Genomic DNA, 17370 nt, shown 5'->3' on the forward strand with positions numbered 1-17370 from the left:
TCAAATACGAAAATGTTTCATCAACTATCCATAGTAAAACGATTCCCGCTTCTAATTTTTTTAAAAGTCTTTTTTATTTCGGAAAAACCTTAAAAACAATAAGAAAGAAAAATCACCCCACTTCGGCTCTAAGCTTGAAAATTTTCATACCTGACGCATGATTTTTCAGAATTTTTTCACATTTTCAAATTGTGTCTATCAATAAGATGGTTTGGAAAAATTGTAGAAAATTCGTAGCGTGTCCTAAAAATCTAAAAAAAAAAAAAAAAAAAAAACTAGTGCTTTTCAAAGTGAGAACAATCATATAAAAAATTGCGGACCAAATGGGGGAAGGTCAACGAGTGTACGTAGATCTATATATATATATATATATATGTATACAGACCTATAAATCTGTGTTGGTTGGATATTGCGCGAAGCGCATAGATATAGGATAGCTGGGATTTGCAGGGACGAGGATGAATGCTGAAAATCTCGGAGGTAGAGGGTGGTTCAACCTCCAAAACGGTATAATCTCTCTTCTCATTGTTTGGTTATAACCGTCGTTACGGTTAAACAATTTCTTCAGCTAAAGATACTTATCTCTCGCCTATTATTACAGTTATATATGTATAACCGTGCGCACAGCGTGATAGAGTATTTCCGCAAAATCTAGCCCCATGTATTAGTATATTTACATATGTGTATCTATATACATATATATGTATATTAGGGTGGCGCAAAAAAACCGACTATTTTTTTTTTTTTCGAGTCTCGTGTGACAAAATGTTAGTTTTTGATGTTTTAAGAGCTCACTCCAAAGGACAGTTCAAAAAAAAAAATTTTTAAGAGGTCGCTCAACATTTTTTAAAACGTCAGAAATCGTCAAAAATCGATTTTTGTTTTCAATTTTTTTTCTCGTTACGGTATAATTTAAAAAAAAAAAAAATAATAAGTTTCCAAAAGTTTCAGTTCAAAATTTGAATTTTGAAAGGTCACTCATAATTTTTTTTTAATTTTTTGGTGCATTTCTTTAGATCTTTTCGAGCGACCTTTTAACATTCATATTAAAATTTCACAAATTTTTTTGCTTTAATTTAGTAAGAAAGAATCGATAACTATACACCGCGACATGAATTAAAAATCAAACAAAATACTGAAAATACAATTTTTTTAATTTAATTTTTTGACAATTTTCGACATTTTTTAAAATTTGGAGCGACCTCTTTTTTTTTGAGCTGTCCTTTGGAGTGGGCTCTTAAAACATGAAAAACTAACATTTTGTCACACGAGACTCAAAAAAAAAAATCAGTTGGTTTTTTTGCGCCACCCTAATATATATATGTGTGTGTATGTGTCTGTACGTCGGAGAATGGCGAATAATCACTCGCGAATTTTGTGTTGCGTGCGTGTCGGACGCATATTGAAGATTTTATCTAACAATAGAAGATTCTGAACAAGTATTATCACAACTTTGAAAATAGATTCACTATTCAATTTTAAAAATAGCCACGTTGATCCGATCGTAAATTCTATCTCTTTTTACAACAACAACTTATCAAAATAATGGTATAAAGCAACGAAAACTCCGTACGTCCTTTCTACTCCTAATCCTCGAAATATTAAAATTATTAAAGAAGTAACCTCCCGTAAAAACATTATAAAATGTGAATTATATTAATAAAACAATGTAACGTAAACGGTGTCGCTGTTTTTTATTCTCTCAATGACGATACACCCCTTGGTTAAAAAAATAACGATTTTCCAAACGACATCGACTACAAACCGCAAGTTTCAAAATGACAGGAATTTTTTTCGTCATTTTTTTTTTTTTTTTTCACCCCCAACGATATCTCGCTCGCTCATATAAGTAGGTTATTGAGGTATAAGTTTTGTCTTTTGAGTGATCGGCGCCAGCGGGCGCAGGTAGTGGAGGTACTTATAGTCGAGGGACTCCCGCCACCCCCGCCTCCACCCCCGCAGCTTTTCGCCGTTGAGTCAGCTTACATCTACGCGTGACGCGAATAGGGATACTCGATCCACGTGCCGAGGCAGGACTTTGCGGGTTTTCGCGTAACGTGAACCCGACTCCGTCATCAACCCCAATACTCGATACCTCGGCGCCACTCACAGCCCCGCGAAAAAAGGGAGGGAAGAGGGAGGGAGGAAAGGAAGAAAAGGAAGGGATGAAAAAAAAAAAAAAAATTTAAGTGGGCGTATCAAGGGTTAGAAACGCGATTCGACGAGGTTTTTCGCGCGGTTTACGCGCGACCCGTTTGCAGCAAGATTTCAACCCTTTGCGTCACGTGTTATTGTGCTGAGTCAACTTTTGTGACAGGATAACGTGGAACGGTTTTTGGGCTCGCTGATGAGGATTCTGAAATCAGATTTTTGAGATTCAGGACGTCGGATCCTGTGCGGCGGACGAAAATTTCGAATTTTTGAGAATACGATGGAGAAGAAAAAAAAAACGTGTACTGGGGGGCTGTTTTCGGGGTCGCTGATTGGACTCGTCGTATTAAATTTCGAAAATCTGATTTCAAATTCGTAATCAGCGATCCCGAAAATCCCTGGACAGATTTTTTTTCCCCGGATTCGATCGAGTTTGAAATTTTCGTCCACCATGTTGAATTTTCAAGATCCGATTTCAGACTCGTAATCAGCGACTCCAAAAACTTACGATTTATGTAAAACATGTATACGTGTTAAGGGGTAACTTTTTCAGGTAATTTTTGGTTTTCAATTAATTTCTTTCCAACAACAATAATTTACATTATATCGAAATAATTACTCCGAAGTATTAAGAATCTATTTAGTATACTATCAGAAATAGCAAAAATCGCAAAGAAAAATATATTGAAAAGTTCTCTGAAACGAAATGTAGATTATCAGAAAAAAAAATTATCATTAATAACAAAAAAAAATTTGGGCGAAATATTTTCCAGAATTCGGGGAGCTCGATTTTCACATTACACCTTTTTTTTCTCTTTATCCGTCTTGCGAAGAATTCAAATCAGTTGAACATATTTTTTTCTATTCAATAGTCAGAGCGTATATGTATAAACCAAGAAGAAGAAAAAAAAACATCCAGAAAATAACAATTACAAGTGTTTTCAAAAACGTGAAAATTTAATTCGCAGAATTATAAAAATGTAGAAAATTCGTGTAAAGAAAATTAAAAATACAGAGAGTTGAAGTACAGAAAGACATAATATAGAAAGCTCAAAATGCAAAAGAGCAAAATCTAGAATCTCTGAACGATTCTATTCTATGTACATTATCGAGACGAATTCTGATGATTCAACATTTTCAGATCCTATTTCCTAAAATTTTTAATTTTCTACTTCTCCATACTTCGGCTTTCTGCACTTTCAAAATCTTCAAATTGAATTATCGCTTCTTTAAAAATTCGATATCAAGACGCGTTTTATTTTCCTTTCTTTCTATATTTTCACTCCACCCATCCGCAAATTTCGTATGTTTCAAACGACCGTATTTCAACTGTTATATAAATATTTTCTTCTTTAAATAAATATCATTGAATTGTCAAAATAATATATTAAAGTAAGAAATTCCCGTCTGTTAGTTTTTTTTTTTTTTTTTTTTTTTTTTTCACGAATATTCAACACGCCGTTAATTGAAAAGTATAATAAATAAGAAAAACGACTGTAATTGTAATTTTTTCTTCTCATAAATAAATTGTATGCAGCAAAAAAAAAAAAACAGAGTTTCACCGTTTTTTCAAAATTCTTGAAAATCGCCAGACCCTTACGGCCATTTTTAATTCTCCTCTTTAATTAGGCCGCAAGTTGAAATTGTGAAGACAAGAAAAAGACAAAAAAAAGCAGAAAGAAAACAAAAATTGCCAACCACATTTAGCAGCGTAAAACAGGTCGCCTATATATAAGCTAAGCGGCAGTGTTTTGCAACGCGCATTGATCATGCAAATTCATTATACGAAAGAAAGACGATGAAAAAGAATTTGCAAGCTGGATTAAAAGCCCGGATCACCATCCACTTGACATACTGTACGAGTTTTCCATTTTTTTTTTTTTAGCTTTTCTCATCTTCCTCCATGCGTGCATCTACCGTTTATCTCCAGGCCGACATTTCCCCAATTTTTTTTTTTTTTTTTTCTTTGAAAAACCAGATAAAATAAAAACAAGAAGCACTTTTACCTTTCAACCCTAGAACGGTAACGGGGGTGAAAAAACACCCCGCGAGAATTTAAATTTTCCGGCTCGTGAGAGAGATTTTTTTTTTTCACCTTTTTTTTTTTTTTGCCCACTCTAGCAAATTTTTCACAGCTTTTTTGGAACTTGCGCAATAAAAAAAGTTTTCGGGCCCCACACGATTCTTTGCCAGAAAACCGGAAAAGTGCGAGTAGAACTCGCGTCCTGAGGGTTCCGTACAAAAATTGAACGATCTGCAGAAAAGGTCTCTTGCTATTTTCTCGTAAATCCAGCGTTTCAAAAGTTGATAAAAATACAAATTTCGCGTAAAACAGTTTCACCGTGAAAAACTTATTTCTTTTCGATTGATCGGAAAATTTCGATGTTTCGGTAAAGAGGATGACGTGAATTTTCAAAAAATATTCAATTCCTCTTCATTTTTCAACCGTTATTTCATAGTGGGAATGTAAAAAAAAAAAAAAAAAAAATCTCAAAATTTGACACGACTCGATATTTTAACCTTAAATAACTTTTGAACCATTAGATTTACGAAAAAAAAGAAAAAAAAAAAAAACAATAAAATTCAAATAAAATGTTGCACGTATACGTGTAGCCACAAGCCTGTAATTAGAATTAGGTAATACAATGATAATATTATCACGACACAGCCGGTAGGCAGGATTAATCGAGTTGCATGTGTGTGTTTGTTTCCTCTAGGTTACATTGAATTTAGTGAGAAATACGTGGGTGTGGGTGTGGGTGTGGGTGTGGATGTGGGTTATAGATATAGGGAGTTTTGTCTAATTGTAACACGTTTGTATCCTATGCTCCAGGTGTCGACAAGCACCGGTATCCTCTCTCACTTCGTGAATTTGAAAATCGTAGTACCGGAGGCGTTCATATTGGGTAGCGGTGAGCATCACGTCGACGTGGGATCCATAATTAATCTCGTTTGCATTATCGAGAAGGTGAGTTAATCATCCACGTCTATAACATATATATATATATATATATATGTCATACGATACATGCGCCAATGCTATATCCATATCTATATCTATATCTATATCTACATATCGGTATACACACACACATACGTGTGTATTATATATATATATATGTATACGTACTCGTTATAACCACAGCAGTAATTACGCTTAGGTATATGGATGTGCACAAGCTGACACCCGCCTGACAACTTCCCTTGCATAAATATCATGCATCACGTTTCTCTTGGCAACAATTAATATTTATCCATCAATCCTCGCAGTATTCCTTACATTATTCATATACCTACTATAACACCCGATCACAGTAACGAAAATCGGCATAGAATCGAGAAATTTTTACGTCTTTTTCTTTCTCTTTCTCATAAATTAATATTATTATTATTATTATTGTTATTACAATTACAGTAAATGCATAAATTGAGCAAATCCTGACAATTTTGTCATTTCATTCGTCGAGTGAACGAGAGAGAATAAAAAAAAAAAAAAAAAAAAAGAGAGAAGAATAAGAACGAATAAAATTATCGTTCTCGCTCTGCAGTTTCCAAGTTCGAAGATAAAAAAAAAAAAAAAAAAAATGATAATAATAATAACAATATCCAATACAATTGTCGAACTACAAATTCAAATTTTTTATTAACGATTCAAAAGTCCTCGTGAACCTTTGTTACGTTAGAAGATGAAAAAACGATTCTTAAGATATTTTTTTTTTTTTTTTTTTTTTTTTTTTTCACTCTAAACATTGGAGTTGAAGAAAGAAAGAAAAAAGGAGAAAAAAAGAGAAAAGCGTATCAATCGCGAGTGTCGTTCGTCAATATCAATTTCTCAAATACAGAGTTTAATATATTCTACATGAAAAAAAAAAGAGAGAGAGAGAGAGAGAGAGAGAAAGAGAAAAAAAAAAGGAAAACTCTGTGCCAAAGTTCCTCCTCGAGTCCCCTGCAGGAGAACGATCCATGCAGGTTATCGCATTACCCTTTGTGCGTATAGGCTACTCGTCTTACACACCCGCCTTCCTCTACTGTATACATATCATACATACCGTATTATTTTATACACCCTGATATAATATATATATATATATCAAGTACACGGGAGACTTGGTGGTTTAAGGATGATACACAACGGGATATCCGTGAAACTCAAAGACCATTTCGAGCAGCTGTCGTTGCCTCTATCGGCAACAAAACCTCTGCAGATGCAGCCTTCTCGCCCCTCTTGTGCCGGGAGTTATTTTTTTTTTTTACGATCGGAGTATAAATTTCAACATAGCGAACGAAGTAGCGTTAAAATGGAGGGATTTTTTTTTTTTTTTTTTTTTTTTTTTTTTTTTTTTTTAATCTTTTTTTATGTATAAAGAAAAAATCAAACACCACATTACGATACGGACTAAAAGTTGAAGAAAACCGCGGTGAAGATCACGTGGCAAATTTGCTTGTGAAATTATCAATCGAGTAGAATTTTAACGAAACGAGAAAAAAAAAGAATAGTCGGTTTTTTTTGCGCCACCCTAGTATACACATATACATGTGTACGCAGGTAAATGTGCTTTTATTATACAAGCAATATACATATTAATGCACGAGAAAGGAACCTTCCGATGAAGAGTGAAATAATAATTAATCAAAAAAATACAACAATATATCTATATATATATATATATATATATAGTATAGATTTGAAAGAAAATGAGGCAAGAAAAAAGGAAAGAGGGGATTCGAGACTAAAAAAAAAAAGTAATAAAAAAATGTAGCTCAGGTGTTCAAAATAAATATATTACCTTAGACGCGCGGGGATCTAATCAGCCAGAAAGCAAGCATCTGCGTCACGAGAGATAGAGAGAGAGAGAGAGGGAGAGAGGGTGAGCTTTTTCATCCACCTCGACAGTTTGAACGCGGGATTTTCGTGAGCATGAAAAATCGAAGCGACAGCATTAAATTGCCGAATCTAAATGTGTACCTTATATAGATACATGATAGATTTCACGTATCATTGAAATTTATGAAACACACGAAAAAAACTTATTACAGTACTCAGACTAATTAGGAACAGAGAAATTCTAATCCCATACTTATAGTCTTACTGTTTAATCGGTATGAACTTAATATCGTTGGTGCAATATTATAACGCGTTTATTAATATACACGGACATCAAATTTCGTCGAGGTAAGTCGTTCTTAAGGCTACGTAATACTCCTACCTTTACCGACCGAGCAAACTCACCCGTTTTCTTCTTCTCACACTAAATAAACAAACGCGCGAAATTCCAACGAAATTCAGGTTAAAGTTACCCAAATCCCGAAAATCTTTTGGAAAAGAAAAAAAAAAAAAAAACCAAATTTCCCGCAAATCAGGGGCAAAAAACTACCGTAAATTATAAATATCCCAATTTTATGCAATATTGGTTGGGAATTTTTTGCGCACTACATATGTTAAACCAAAAAAAAAATTATTCACATCGAGATTAAATTTTGATATTCATAGATCACTTACTAAAAATTGACGACCTTCAGGCTCAAATGTTATCTATTCCTTGTGCCATTTTAGAAGAAGTAAAATTTTCGAAAATGTTCGTGATAATCGAGGTATAATTTGAACACAATATTCACCTATTCATATTCGATCTATTCAAATTGTACCTCGATTATCACGAAATAGTTTTTCTCTTAAAAAATCACCAATTCATCAATTTTTCCCATCAACATTGCGTAAAGCTGAGATATTTTTTTGTAATTCACGGTAATAAGAATAAAAATTTCTCAACACATAACCTAAAAATATATTAATAACACGTGTGATCAAATTTAAAACTTACGATGTAAAAATACTTCAACAACAAGTCAAACGTCAATTTTTAACTCCTCTATAATATCGAGTGAAAAAAATTCAAACAAAACACAAAAAGAAAAAAAAAAAAAAACTGCGTAATTTTTTTTCTAACCTAAATATGATTCGTATTATTTAAAAATGACCAAACTCGACGAAATTTAAAATTACATACGTTACATCCTCGTGTCAGACATAATATACGTACAGATCGGCTTCTATCTACCTATTTCCTAACCTATAATTACAGGTAACTATACGTAAGACGGAAAATTGTCACAACAGCCTGTATTCGGTGTGACAGTGTGCCTCCATATCCGGTTTAATTATCCTCCGATAACATGACATTGATACGTACGTATATTCTGTACGTAATACGTATGCGTGAATTGTACATAACAAAATACAAGTGTAACTATAAGTTGATAACTATCATATATGTAAGTCGAAGGTGCAATTGATATGGCTTAAGTATACGGTAGCTAGTTGGGATCATCCGCAGAGGTGGTGGTGGTGATACGTCAACCTGAATCATGCGATATTATAACGGCTCTAATTGTGGTAACAGAATTCGGATCCTTGTGCGATGTATTGAATGTAGGTGTAAGTATGTAATAATGATAAACCGAGTTCCATCGAATTCGTGCGTAATTATCGTAATACGGCATTGAGCTCGTCTTCCGTTATATCACATTTCACGCGTGTCTCTTCTTGTCTCTTAAGAGGTCTTACGACCTAACTAACGAGCAGAAAATAGTATTTTTTCGATACTAGTGCGCGAAGTTGGCATTGCCAACTTTCGCACTAGTATCGAACTCTATTTTTTGTTACACCTGTAATGGAAAGTCTGACATAACAAATTGAAACCAGTCAAAGAATGAAAACGTCCGGTAATTTTAGAAAAGCGGACTTCCAACAGACCATCTACACCGCCAGCAATGTGCTAAGAATTTTTTCTCGCACCGCTAGCAATGCGCGAAAGTTTTTCCCGCACATGTGTATAAAAGACCACTTTCGGTGCTTGTAAATGGTGCATAAAAGTGGACTTTCCATGCAGGTGTTACAAAAAAGGTTTTTTTAACAAGTTTTCACTGTAAATATTAATTATAAGCTTTGTTAAGTTTAATAAATATACTCTTGAATTATATAAAAAAAGTTTTTCATTGATTTTAATCACTTTTTATACACGAAAATCGTAGTTGAAAATCGGTCTGAAAAAAGTAGGTCTGCAGGGTTGATGATTTATAGGAGATGGTTAACCTAAAACCAAAAAATCAAATGCTTTTGTATTCAGCATGTTAATGGCCTTTGAATGAGCCATACGTTTTATTGAAATTTTGATTTTAACTAGATTTTTTTTTTTTTTTTTTGCAAAGAACAGCAAAAAGCAATCTTTTTCATCTTTTTCGAAAAATGCCCACCATTTAGTTAATTCTGCAAATATCAAAAATCGCATGAATCGTTCCAATGCCATTGACATGCTGAATCTGAAACCATTCAATTTTTTGGTTTCAGGTTTACCATTTCCGCCAAAATCATAAACACCGCAGACCTAACTTTTTATTTTCAGACTGATTTTCAACTACGATTTTAGTGTGCAAAAAGTTATTGGATTTTTTTTTTTCTCATATAATTCGATATTGTCTATTAATTAAGCCTAACAAAACCGATCTCGGAAATGGTTGAATGAAAAAATTTCATTATAAAAATTATTACTTTTACTAAATAAAACGATTAAATTTCACCCAATTGTTACATTAATTTTCGAAACAAAATTCATAAATTCCTTACTTTTCAGGAATATTTTTCATCTCTACTCTTCTCACAAAACTTTTTTCATTTATCTGCAAAGTCCTATCATTTCTAGATTTTTTCACTCGACAGTTTTACCGAGATCATCGGTGAAGTTCGTCGAACAGATCGACAGTAGCTTTTCCCTTTTCACGCTGATGAAAAGACTTTTACTTCTGACTTTTACTGTCAGAAACAAAAATAAGAAATCAAAAAAAAAAATTAAACCCAAAAGTAGAAATATCATGATTCCGAGAAAATCATTCAAATATTAATAATACAGATTTTGCAAAAATAGTTATCCGCAAGTGCGCAATAAACGTATAGACGCAGTTGCGAAGATCTCGGTTAGTATAGAGTCAAACCCAGTGTTTAGCAATTAAACTTAGCTACGAGAGTATTTTACGAGTAGGTATAGCGAGATTGTAACTTAAGGCGGTGAAACGTTAGTTGAAGAAGTACGGTACACGCTAGTACTGCAATAAACCGAGTTTATAAAAGATCCACCAGAATGAGCCAAACAGCAATTAGCGCAATTAGCCCAAAACTAATTAGCGAATAGATATATACCTTATCAAGAAACAGTACATACATACTTTTACATACATACTTCGACTATAGTTTTCCACTATCAGCAAACGTCCATAGAATTGAAACGTTATATACAAAGGCACAAAAGATCCTTAGAAGCACTCCTCGCCGGAGTTTGCGCTTTACAAAGTCATCGATGGTCTGTAGGAGAATTGGATCCTCCTGAAGTATGTAGGTACACCAGTATTTTTTCCTCCTCCCCTCCCCTTCTGCCAATTCCATAGGGATCCATTCAATTTTCGGTTATCATCGTGCCGTCCCAATTACATAAAGGTATGAAAAACCGTAAAGCTAACATGAGGCCTGATCCTTTTCTCCGCTTAACGAACCGACGCAATTCGAACTTACTTGGGCAGCTTGCCGGAGGAAATCGAAAGCAAATGTCAAGAGAGTTCGAGCCGCGAGTTTTTCCAACCTTTGACGGGGGGAAGGGAGTGGAGAAAAAAAAAGAAACGAACGGTGGCCAATTACACCAAGAGGATACGTCGTCAGTCGCGTTCGTACTCGAATTCCAAACCCACTCACGGATCCAGAGGAGACCGACTTCTGACGACGATGGGCTTCAACCCAACGACGACGTAGTTCGACTCTTCTTCTTCTTACTTAGGAGGTCCTAACCGAACTTAACGCGACTTAACTCGACTCAACTTGTAAGCTCTGACGTGACTCTTATTCACCCTGTGACGCGGTTAAAAAAATCCCCCCCCCCCCCCACAATCCTCTTTAAGATTCGAAAGTGTGACGTATATACTGCAGATATTCACTAGTGACATTTGTGAATATGGTCAAAATGGCTGTCACTTAAGTGACAGTCGAAAGAGAAAGTCACGTGTTTACAGAGTTAAATACGATACTAATATGGAATAGATCATGTATGAAGATTATGTAGATAATGAAGAACGATCATTTGAAAGGACAGAAACGTTTTCAAAAATTACAGGTATTCAAATGTAGCACCAAGAATTGGTTTAGTGATTGGAGTCAGGATTTACTGTATATCAGGTGAATAATAAAATGTTGAAACAAGAGAGAAAGAAATCCTCGCAGAGCAAAACCGTAATCGAAATCTGCTAGATACCCGTGAGGATAGACCTTGAGGTAGAGAGAAGAGCAAAGTTAGCCATTACGGTGAAGAACAGATTGAACATAAGAGTTTAGTGACGCTTCTAGATATTCACAAGGGAAGCCTGAGGCTAAAAGTAAACGAAAAAGGAGCCAACAAGGTTGAGAAAATAATCTAAGACACTGCGAAGATGAGTTTTTGATATAGAAGCAGCGACCAAACAAGACAGACATAAACAGCCTCTAGATATTCACAAGGAGTAAGAACCACGAGGTTGTGAGAGTAAACCAAAAGATAGACGGAAGGTTTGAGAATCGATTCAAACCTTGTGAAGATGAGTTTCTGGCCTATGAGTATCCAAATAAGATAATATTCTGACTGAATTGATAATAATCAATTATTAAATACAAACTAAAACCGCATGTATCGCACTCTGCATAAAAACAATAAATCAATTAAACGATAAACGATTGCTAATTTAACTTCTTTAGAAAAGTGAAGAGTGCTAATAATAAATAGGCATATTGGAAAGTAAGAAAAATAAATAAACTCATTCGGCTGTACAAGCGTTCAAAAATTTTCTAACCAAAAAAACTTGCTATAAACTTTTTCCATTTCAATTTACGTTTCAGCGTAATTCCCGGGCAAAATGATGAAGTGAATAAAAGAAAGAAGGAAAGAAAGAAAGAAAGACAGAGTTACGGTATTACAACTCGTAACAGTATTATTTATATACGCTTGTACGCTTATCCCGCGATGAATCGAAAAAATAAAAAAATAAAAAAAAAACGCTGGAAATGAGGGAAGGGGGTGAGGGGGGTGGAGGTGGAGGAGGAGGAGAAAGTTAATGAAAAGAGTGGTTGAAGAAAAAAAAAAAAAAAAGTAACGCCAAAAAGACCGATAAGGAGAGGGGGGGGGGGGGGGTGCCAAGGAACGGCAATTTCCCTGAGCTTAAAGCGATTTACTCGTTGAAATTTGGCCTCTTGTAGTCACTCGGGGAAATCGAGTCGTTAAAAGTTCCCACGGGACACTTCGGGTGCCCAGGAATATAGCTCTCGTGTATAAGAAGGCGACCGAGGCGGTGGTATAAGGTCTTCGCCTGGCTACCCGGATGACTTCCTCGGTAAGTGATTGACTCGACCCCTTCGAACAGCCCCTTATTCAGTGGCTATCAGATTGACGCTGTTCTCTCAGTTTCATTTTCTTCTTTCTTTCTTTCTTTCATTCTTTATTTAAATTTTTTTTCTTTCTCTCTTACTTTTTACATATATTTTCTCACAATTCTTTCTCTCATTTCTTATTTATATATATATATATATATAAGCAGTATAAAGGCGACGACGGTATCGAAAAATTAACAGCTCGGCAAAATCTAATCGACTATTAGCAAGAAACCAGCGCATTGATTTAGAGCAAAAAAAAAAAAAAAACCTTAAGAATTCAAACCTAAGTTCAAACAAAAATGGCTCGAGGTGTTTTAACTTATACCTGAAAAACGTAGATATCAAATGGAAAATTCAACTTCTCACAATTATTGAAAAATGTCGTTATGACGTCAGAGCCAGGTTCTCCGCGCCATTTTATCACCACCTAACCTAAGTTGTTAATTTTAATCGATACAAATCCTAATTCTGGCCTATCGAACTGTTTAACTATTTTTTTTTTTTTTTTTTTTCAAAGCTATGAGAAAAAAAACGAAAAGAAAACGAGGCAAAAAGTAAAGTAATTCGAGTGATGCCTCCTCCTCGTTACGAGTATTATAAAAGAACTCACAATTAATGGAAAACAAAGCCGCAAATCTCTTTTCTTCTCCGTATCTGATTCACATGATACAAACTGCATCGTTAGACTAAAAGTTAGGTTAGGTGAAATTAGGTCAGGTTAGGTTAGGTCACACTGTTACAGGATACGGTGTACCCCACGCCTTGTTTGCGGCAAAAGCTCGTCGTCGAGTGTCTTCTCTTCCCTGCAGTTCTACCGTAGTTTCAATGAACGTGCAACGCAACGTGAGGTTGTACAGGCAGACAGGCGGGCAGGTACACAAAGTCGAGTAAAGTCAAGTGGAGTAGAGTCGAGAGTCGAGTCTCTCTCGTCATCCGAGTGCAGAAGCTCAACTTCTCCTTTTCCGCGAATGTACACTACACTACCCACATACCTCCGGTAGTTTTGTTTCCTGTCTCTGTTAAATATCCTTAGTGAAGCAACGGCATCGCGGTATTATTCAACCATGCGACTATTGCATCTCCTTATGCCCGTCTATATAGTAGGTTTTACGTACAAGGGGCTGGATACGAAAATTTTTCGAAATCATAAAATTCCATCACATCTCCGGATTTTTCGGAATAATCTATCAAGACTAATCCATCTAAAATAAGTGTTCAACCAAGACATCGTAGGCGATGGAAAATGAAATCTGAAAATAAAATAACCCTTTAAAATTATAAATCAGGGGTTCGCGAAAAAAGTCGAATAATTGAAAAAAAGAAACAAAAAAAAAAAAAAAAAAAGGGGGGGGAAAAAGATACAAAGCAGAGGCGGAAAATCCTCGCCCTTGTAATCCTACGTTATAGGTGCAGGACAAGGGGTGGTTGCATGATGTGTATTCATACCTGTACCCGCTACCCTCGGATTAATGAAGCTTCTTCAAAGAGCGCTGGCACATAGATACGTGCGTGCGTGCGTGTGTGTAGGTAGGATTACCTGTACAATACACGCGTTCCACCATATGCGGTTACATATATTAAACATGAATATCATGTTTATATATAGTGTATATATATTAGGGTGGCGCAAAAAAACGACTATTTTTTTTTCTGAGTTTCGTGTGACAAAATGTTAGTTTTTGATGTTTTAAGAGCCCACTCCAAAGGACAGCACAAAAAAAAATTTCAAGACGTCGCTCTAAATTTTTGAAAATGTCAAAAATCGTCAAAAAATTAAATTAAAAAAATTAAATTTTCAGTATTTTATTTGATTTTTAATTCATGTCGTGGCGTATTGTTATCGATTCTTTCGTACTAAATTAAGCAAAAAAAATTTATGAAATTTTAATATGAATATTAAAAGGTCGCTCAAAAAAATCTAAAGAAATGCACCAAAAAATGGCAAAAAAATTATGAGCGACCTTTCAAAATTCAAATTTTTAACCGAAACTTTCGGAAACTTTTTTTTTTTTTTTTTTTTTTTTTTTTTTTTTTTTTTTTTTTTTTTTTTTCATAAAATTATACCGTAACGAGAAAAGAAATTTGAAAAAAAAAAAATCGATTTTTGACGATTTCTGACGTTTTAAAAAATGTGAAGCGACCTCTTGAAAATTTTTTTTTTGAACTGTCCTTCCAAGTTTTATAAGGTTAAAGCTGCTAGTCACGTGGGTAGGAAGGCGGGTGCATAAAAACCCAGTAATCTTAATAATTGCACGTTTATATCTTTAAATATTAATCGTTATCGCCTTTGGTTGAAATAAAACGTAACCAGAGTGACTCGAGAGTAATTCCCTCGTGCTTCGTCGGTATTGATTCCGAGTTACAACATTTGCGTGCTTTAACACGCCTCGTACATACATACGTACATACATACTGCCATATAAATATTCACTTAAATATACATATACACGACACATAGGGATGCCGTAAAAGGGAACTTGCAGCCTCTATAGCTGCGCGAATGGTTGTAAACAGGAAGTAGGTGTACATATGATAAAATTCATCCCCCGTGCCAATCTTCGCGTCAGATAAATTATTATCACATCAAGTAACGTAGGGAGCGTGAGTATAGCCTATAGCATCAGGTCAGATTATACGACGGATAAAAAATTCCCTCTATTCTCTTTCATGTGTATGTATAAAAGATATTATTTATGTATGTAAAAATATTTGCGAAACTTTCTTTATGCAATAATAATTCGTTCATGAAAGTTCGAACTTTCGGTGTTGCAGGATATTACAAAATTTTCTTATACATTTTACAGGCTAAAAATGGATTAAAAATCGATTAAAATCCTTTAACGATAATAATTTAACAATTATGTATTATATAAATAATAAAATCGTTGCCAATATACATTCCAAAGCTTAGAAATAAATCGAACGAATTATCTTGCGTTATACAAATCGCTCTGACCAAAAAAAAAAAAAAAAACTTTCTTCCAGCACTGTTTTGCAAATAAACGGAAAAAAAAAAAAAAAATTACGTCTTCAAAATTTAAAATAAAGAAGAAGAGAGATAAAGAGAAAGAGGAAAATACAAAGGACATATGCAATTTATCCGCGTCCATTATGTCACACAATAACACGCGTTAGGGTTAAATGATAATGGCAAAGGACAAAAAAAAAAAAATAAGGAAAAACACAATAAGAAGAAAGAAAAATGGAAATAAAAATTAAAAACAATAATACTAATAATAATACTAATAATAATAATAAAAAAAAAAAAAAAAAAAAAAAAAAATCCAACAGCAAAAAGGGAGAAAAAGGAGGAAGTTTCCGAAGAGAAAAAGGTAGAAATCGATGGCGTATAGAAAGGTCCGTTCATTGCGATATCAAGACGGGATAGCGATTTCCGGTTCCTCCGTGAGCCCGGGTCACACGGTGTGTACTATACGTACACGATAAATCCATCGATTGGTGGAAAGCTAAGGTCAAATCTCTATACGCGGCGGTGCGACGCGGCAGGTAAAATCCATCACTATTGTCAGAGGATGTCGGTCGACGAGTCCCTCGTCATCATCGTGGCTAAAATCCCTTCACAGGAGGAAACTCCACGAGAGACGGCGAGAGAGTTTCTCCGCGGTTTGGCATATACGCAGAGGGTGAAAACGTCGAGCCCAGCCCCAAGAAGTAGGCTCAGGCTTTGCAAGCTGACGCAGCTGACCCTGCAAACCTTTCGCGGTATACAACCTTTGCCCTCGATAATAGTCGATCCCATTACATTTAACGCCAACCGGGTAGACTTTATCGAGCATAAACTCGGCACGCGAATCTCTGCGCGTGCACACAAGCACGCATCATGTGTAATGTCTATGTACCTTCGTACCTATAACCTACATGGTGTATTCGGGTTGGATGTACAATGATGACGATGAGGATGATGATGATGACGATGGTCGTATGTATGCATTTACGATTTGCCAACCGACTGACAGGGGACATCAGTTTTTCGTGTGTGTTGTAGAACATTGAAAACCGAGAGAGAAGGGTTTTTTTTTTCTTTTTTTTTTTCTTTTTTTTTTTTTAAGGGGGTGAAAACGACCCCCAAAAATGAGCACTCAACGTAAGGGGTGATTTCTTCACGCGCTTCGTGTATTTGAATGAAACCACCAACGCTGAAATGTTTTTTTTTTTTTTTCATCAATAGGAAAACTTCATCGAGAAATCTCCTCGTTGGGTGCAATCTTTGAGGGTCGTTTCTACCCCCTTCAAACGGTTTTTCCGCAGATAAAAAAAAAATACTTGTCTCTTAGTATTCAATGTTTTACAACACGTACACTAGGGTGGCGCAAAAAAACCGACAATTTTTTTTTTTTCTGAGTCTCGTGTGACAAAATTTTAGTTTTTGATGTTTTAAGAGCCCACTGATTTCTGACATTTTAAACAATGTGGAGCGAGCTCTTGAAATTTTTTTTTCAACTGTCCTTTGGAGTAGGCTCTCGAAACATCAAAAACTAACATTTTGTCACACGAGACTCGAAAAAAAAAAAAAAAAAAAAAAAAAAAAAATAGTCGGTTTTTTTGCGCCACCCTAATGTACACGAGTCTCAACGAAATCGGAAAGTTTTCGGAAAACTTTTCTTTCATATTCCGGAATTCCGGTGGCGTAAATCGAAACTATGTAATAATATTATTGATAGTAATAACGACAAAAACATCTACAGCAACAGCAACAGCAACAGCAACAGCAACAGCAAACAGTCTGTTAACCAAGTTCCTGTATCCACTGGAGCAAT

At 35.0% G+C, this 17370-nt stretch overlaps 1 protein-coding gene across 1 annotated transcript in view; it reads left to right on the forward strand.

Moving 5' to 3' along the window:
* LOC124414841 (hemicentin-2-like) overlaps positions 1 to 17370 on the forward strand; it is a 167139-nt gene that overhangs the window by 132846 nt on the left and 16923 nt on the right. Inside the window, exon 6 of the mRNA XM_046895935.1 lies at positions 4985 to 5119. Within this exon, the coding sequence (XP_046751891.1) occupies positions 4985 to 5119 (135 nt within the window). The remainder of the gene's footprint in view (positions 1 to 4984; positions 5120 to 17370) is intronic.

Source organism: Diprion similis, chromosome 14 (assembly GCF_021155765.1).
Source record: "Diprion similis isolate iyDipSimi1 chromosome 14, iyDipSimi1.1, whole genome shotgun sequence".
Lineage (NCBI taxonomy): Eukaryota > Metazoa > Arthropoda > Insecta > Hymenoptera > Diprionidae > Diprion > Diprion similis.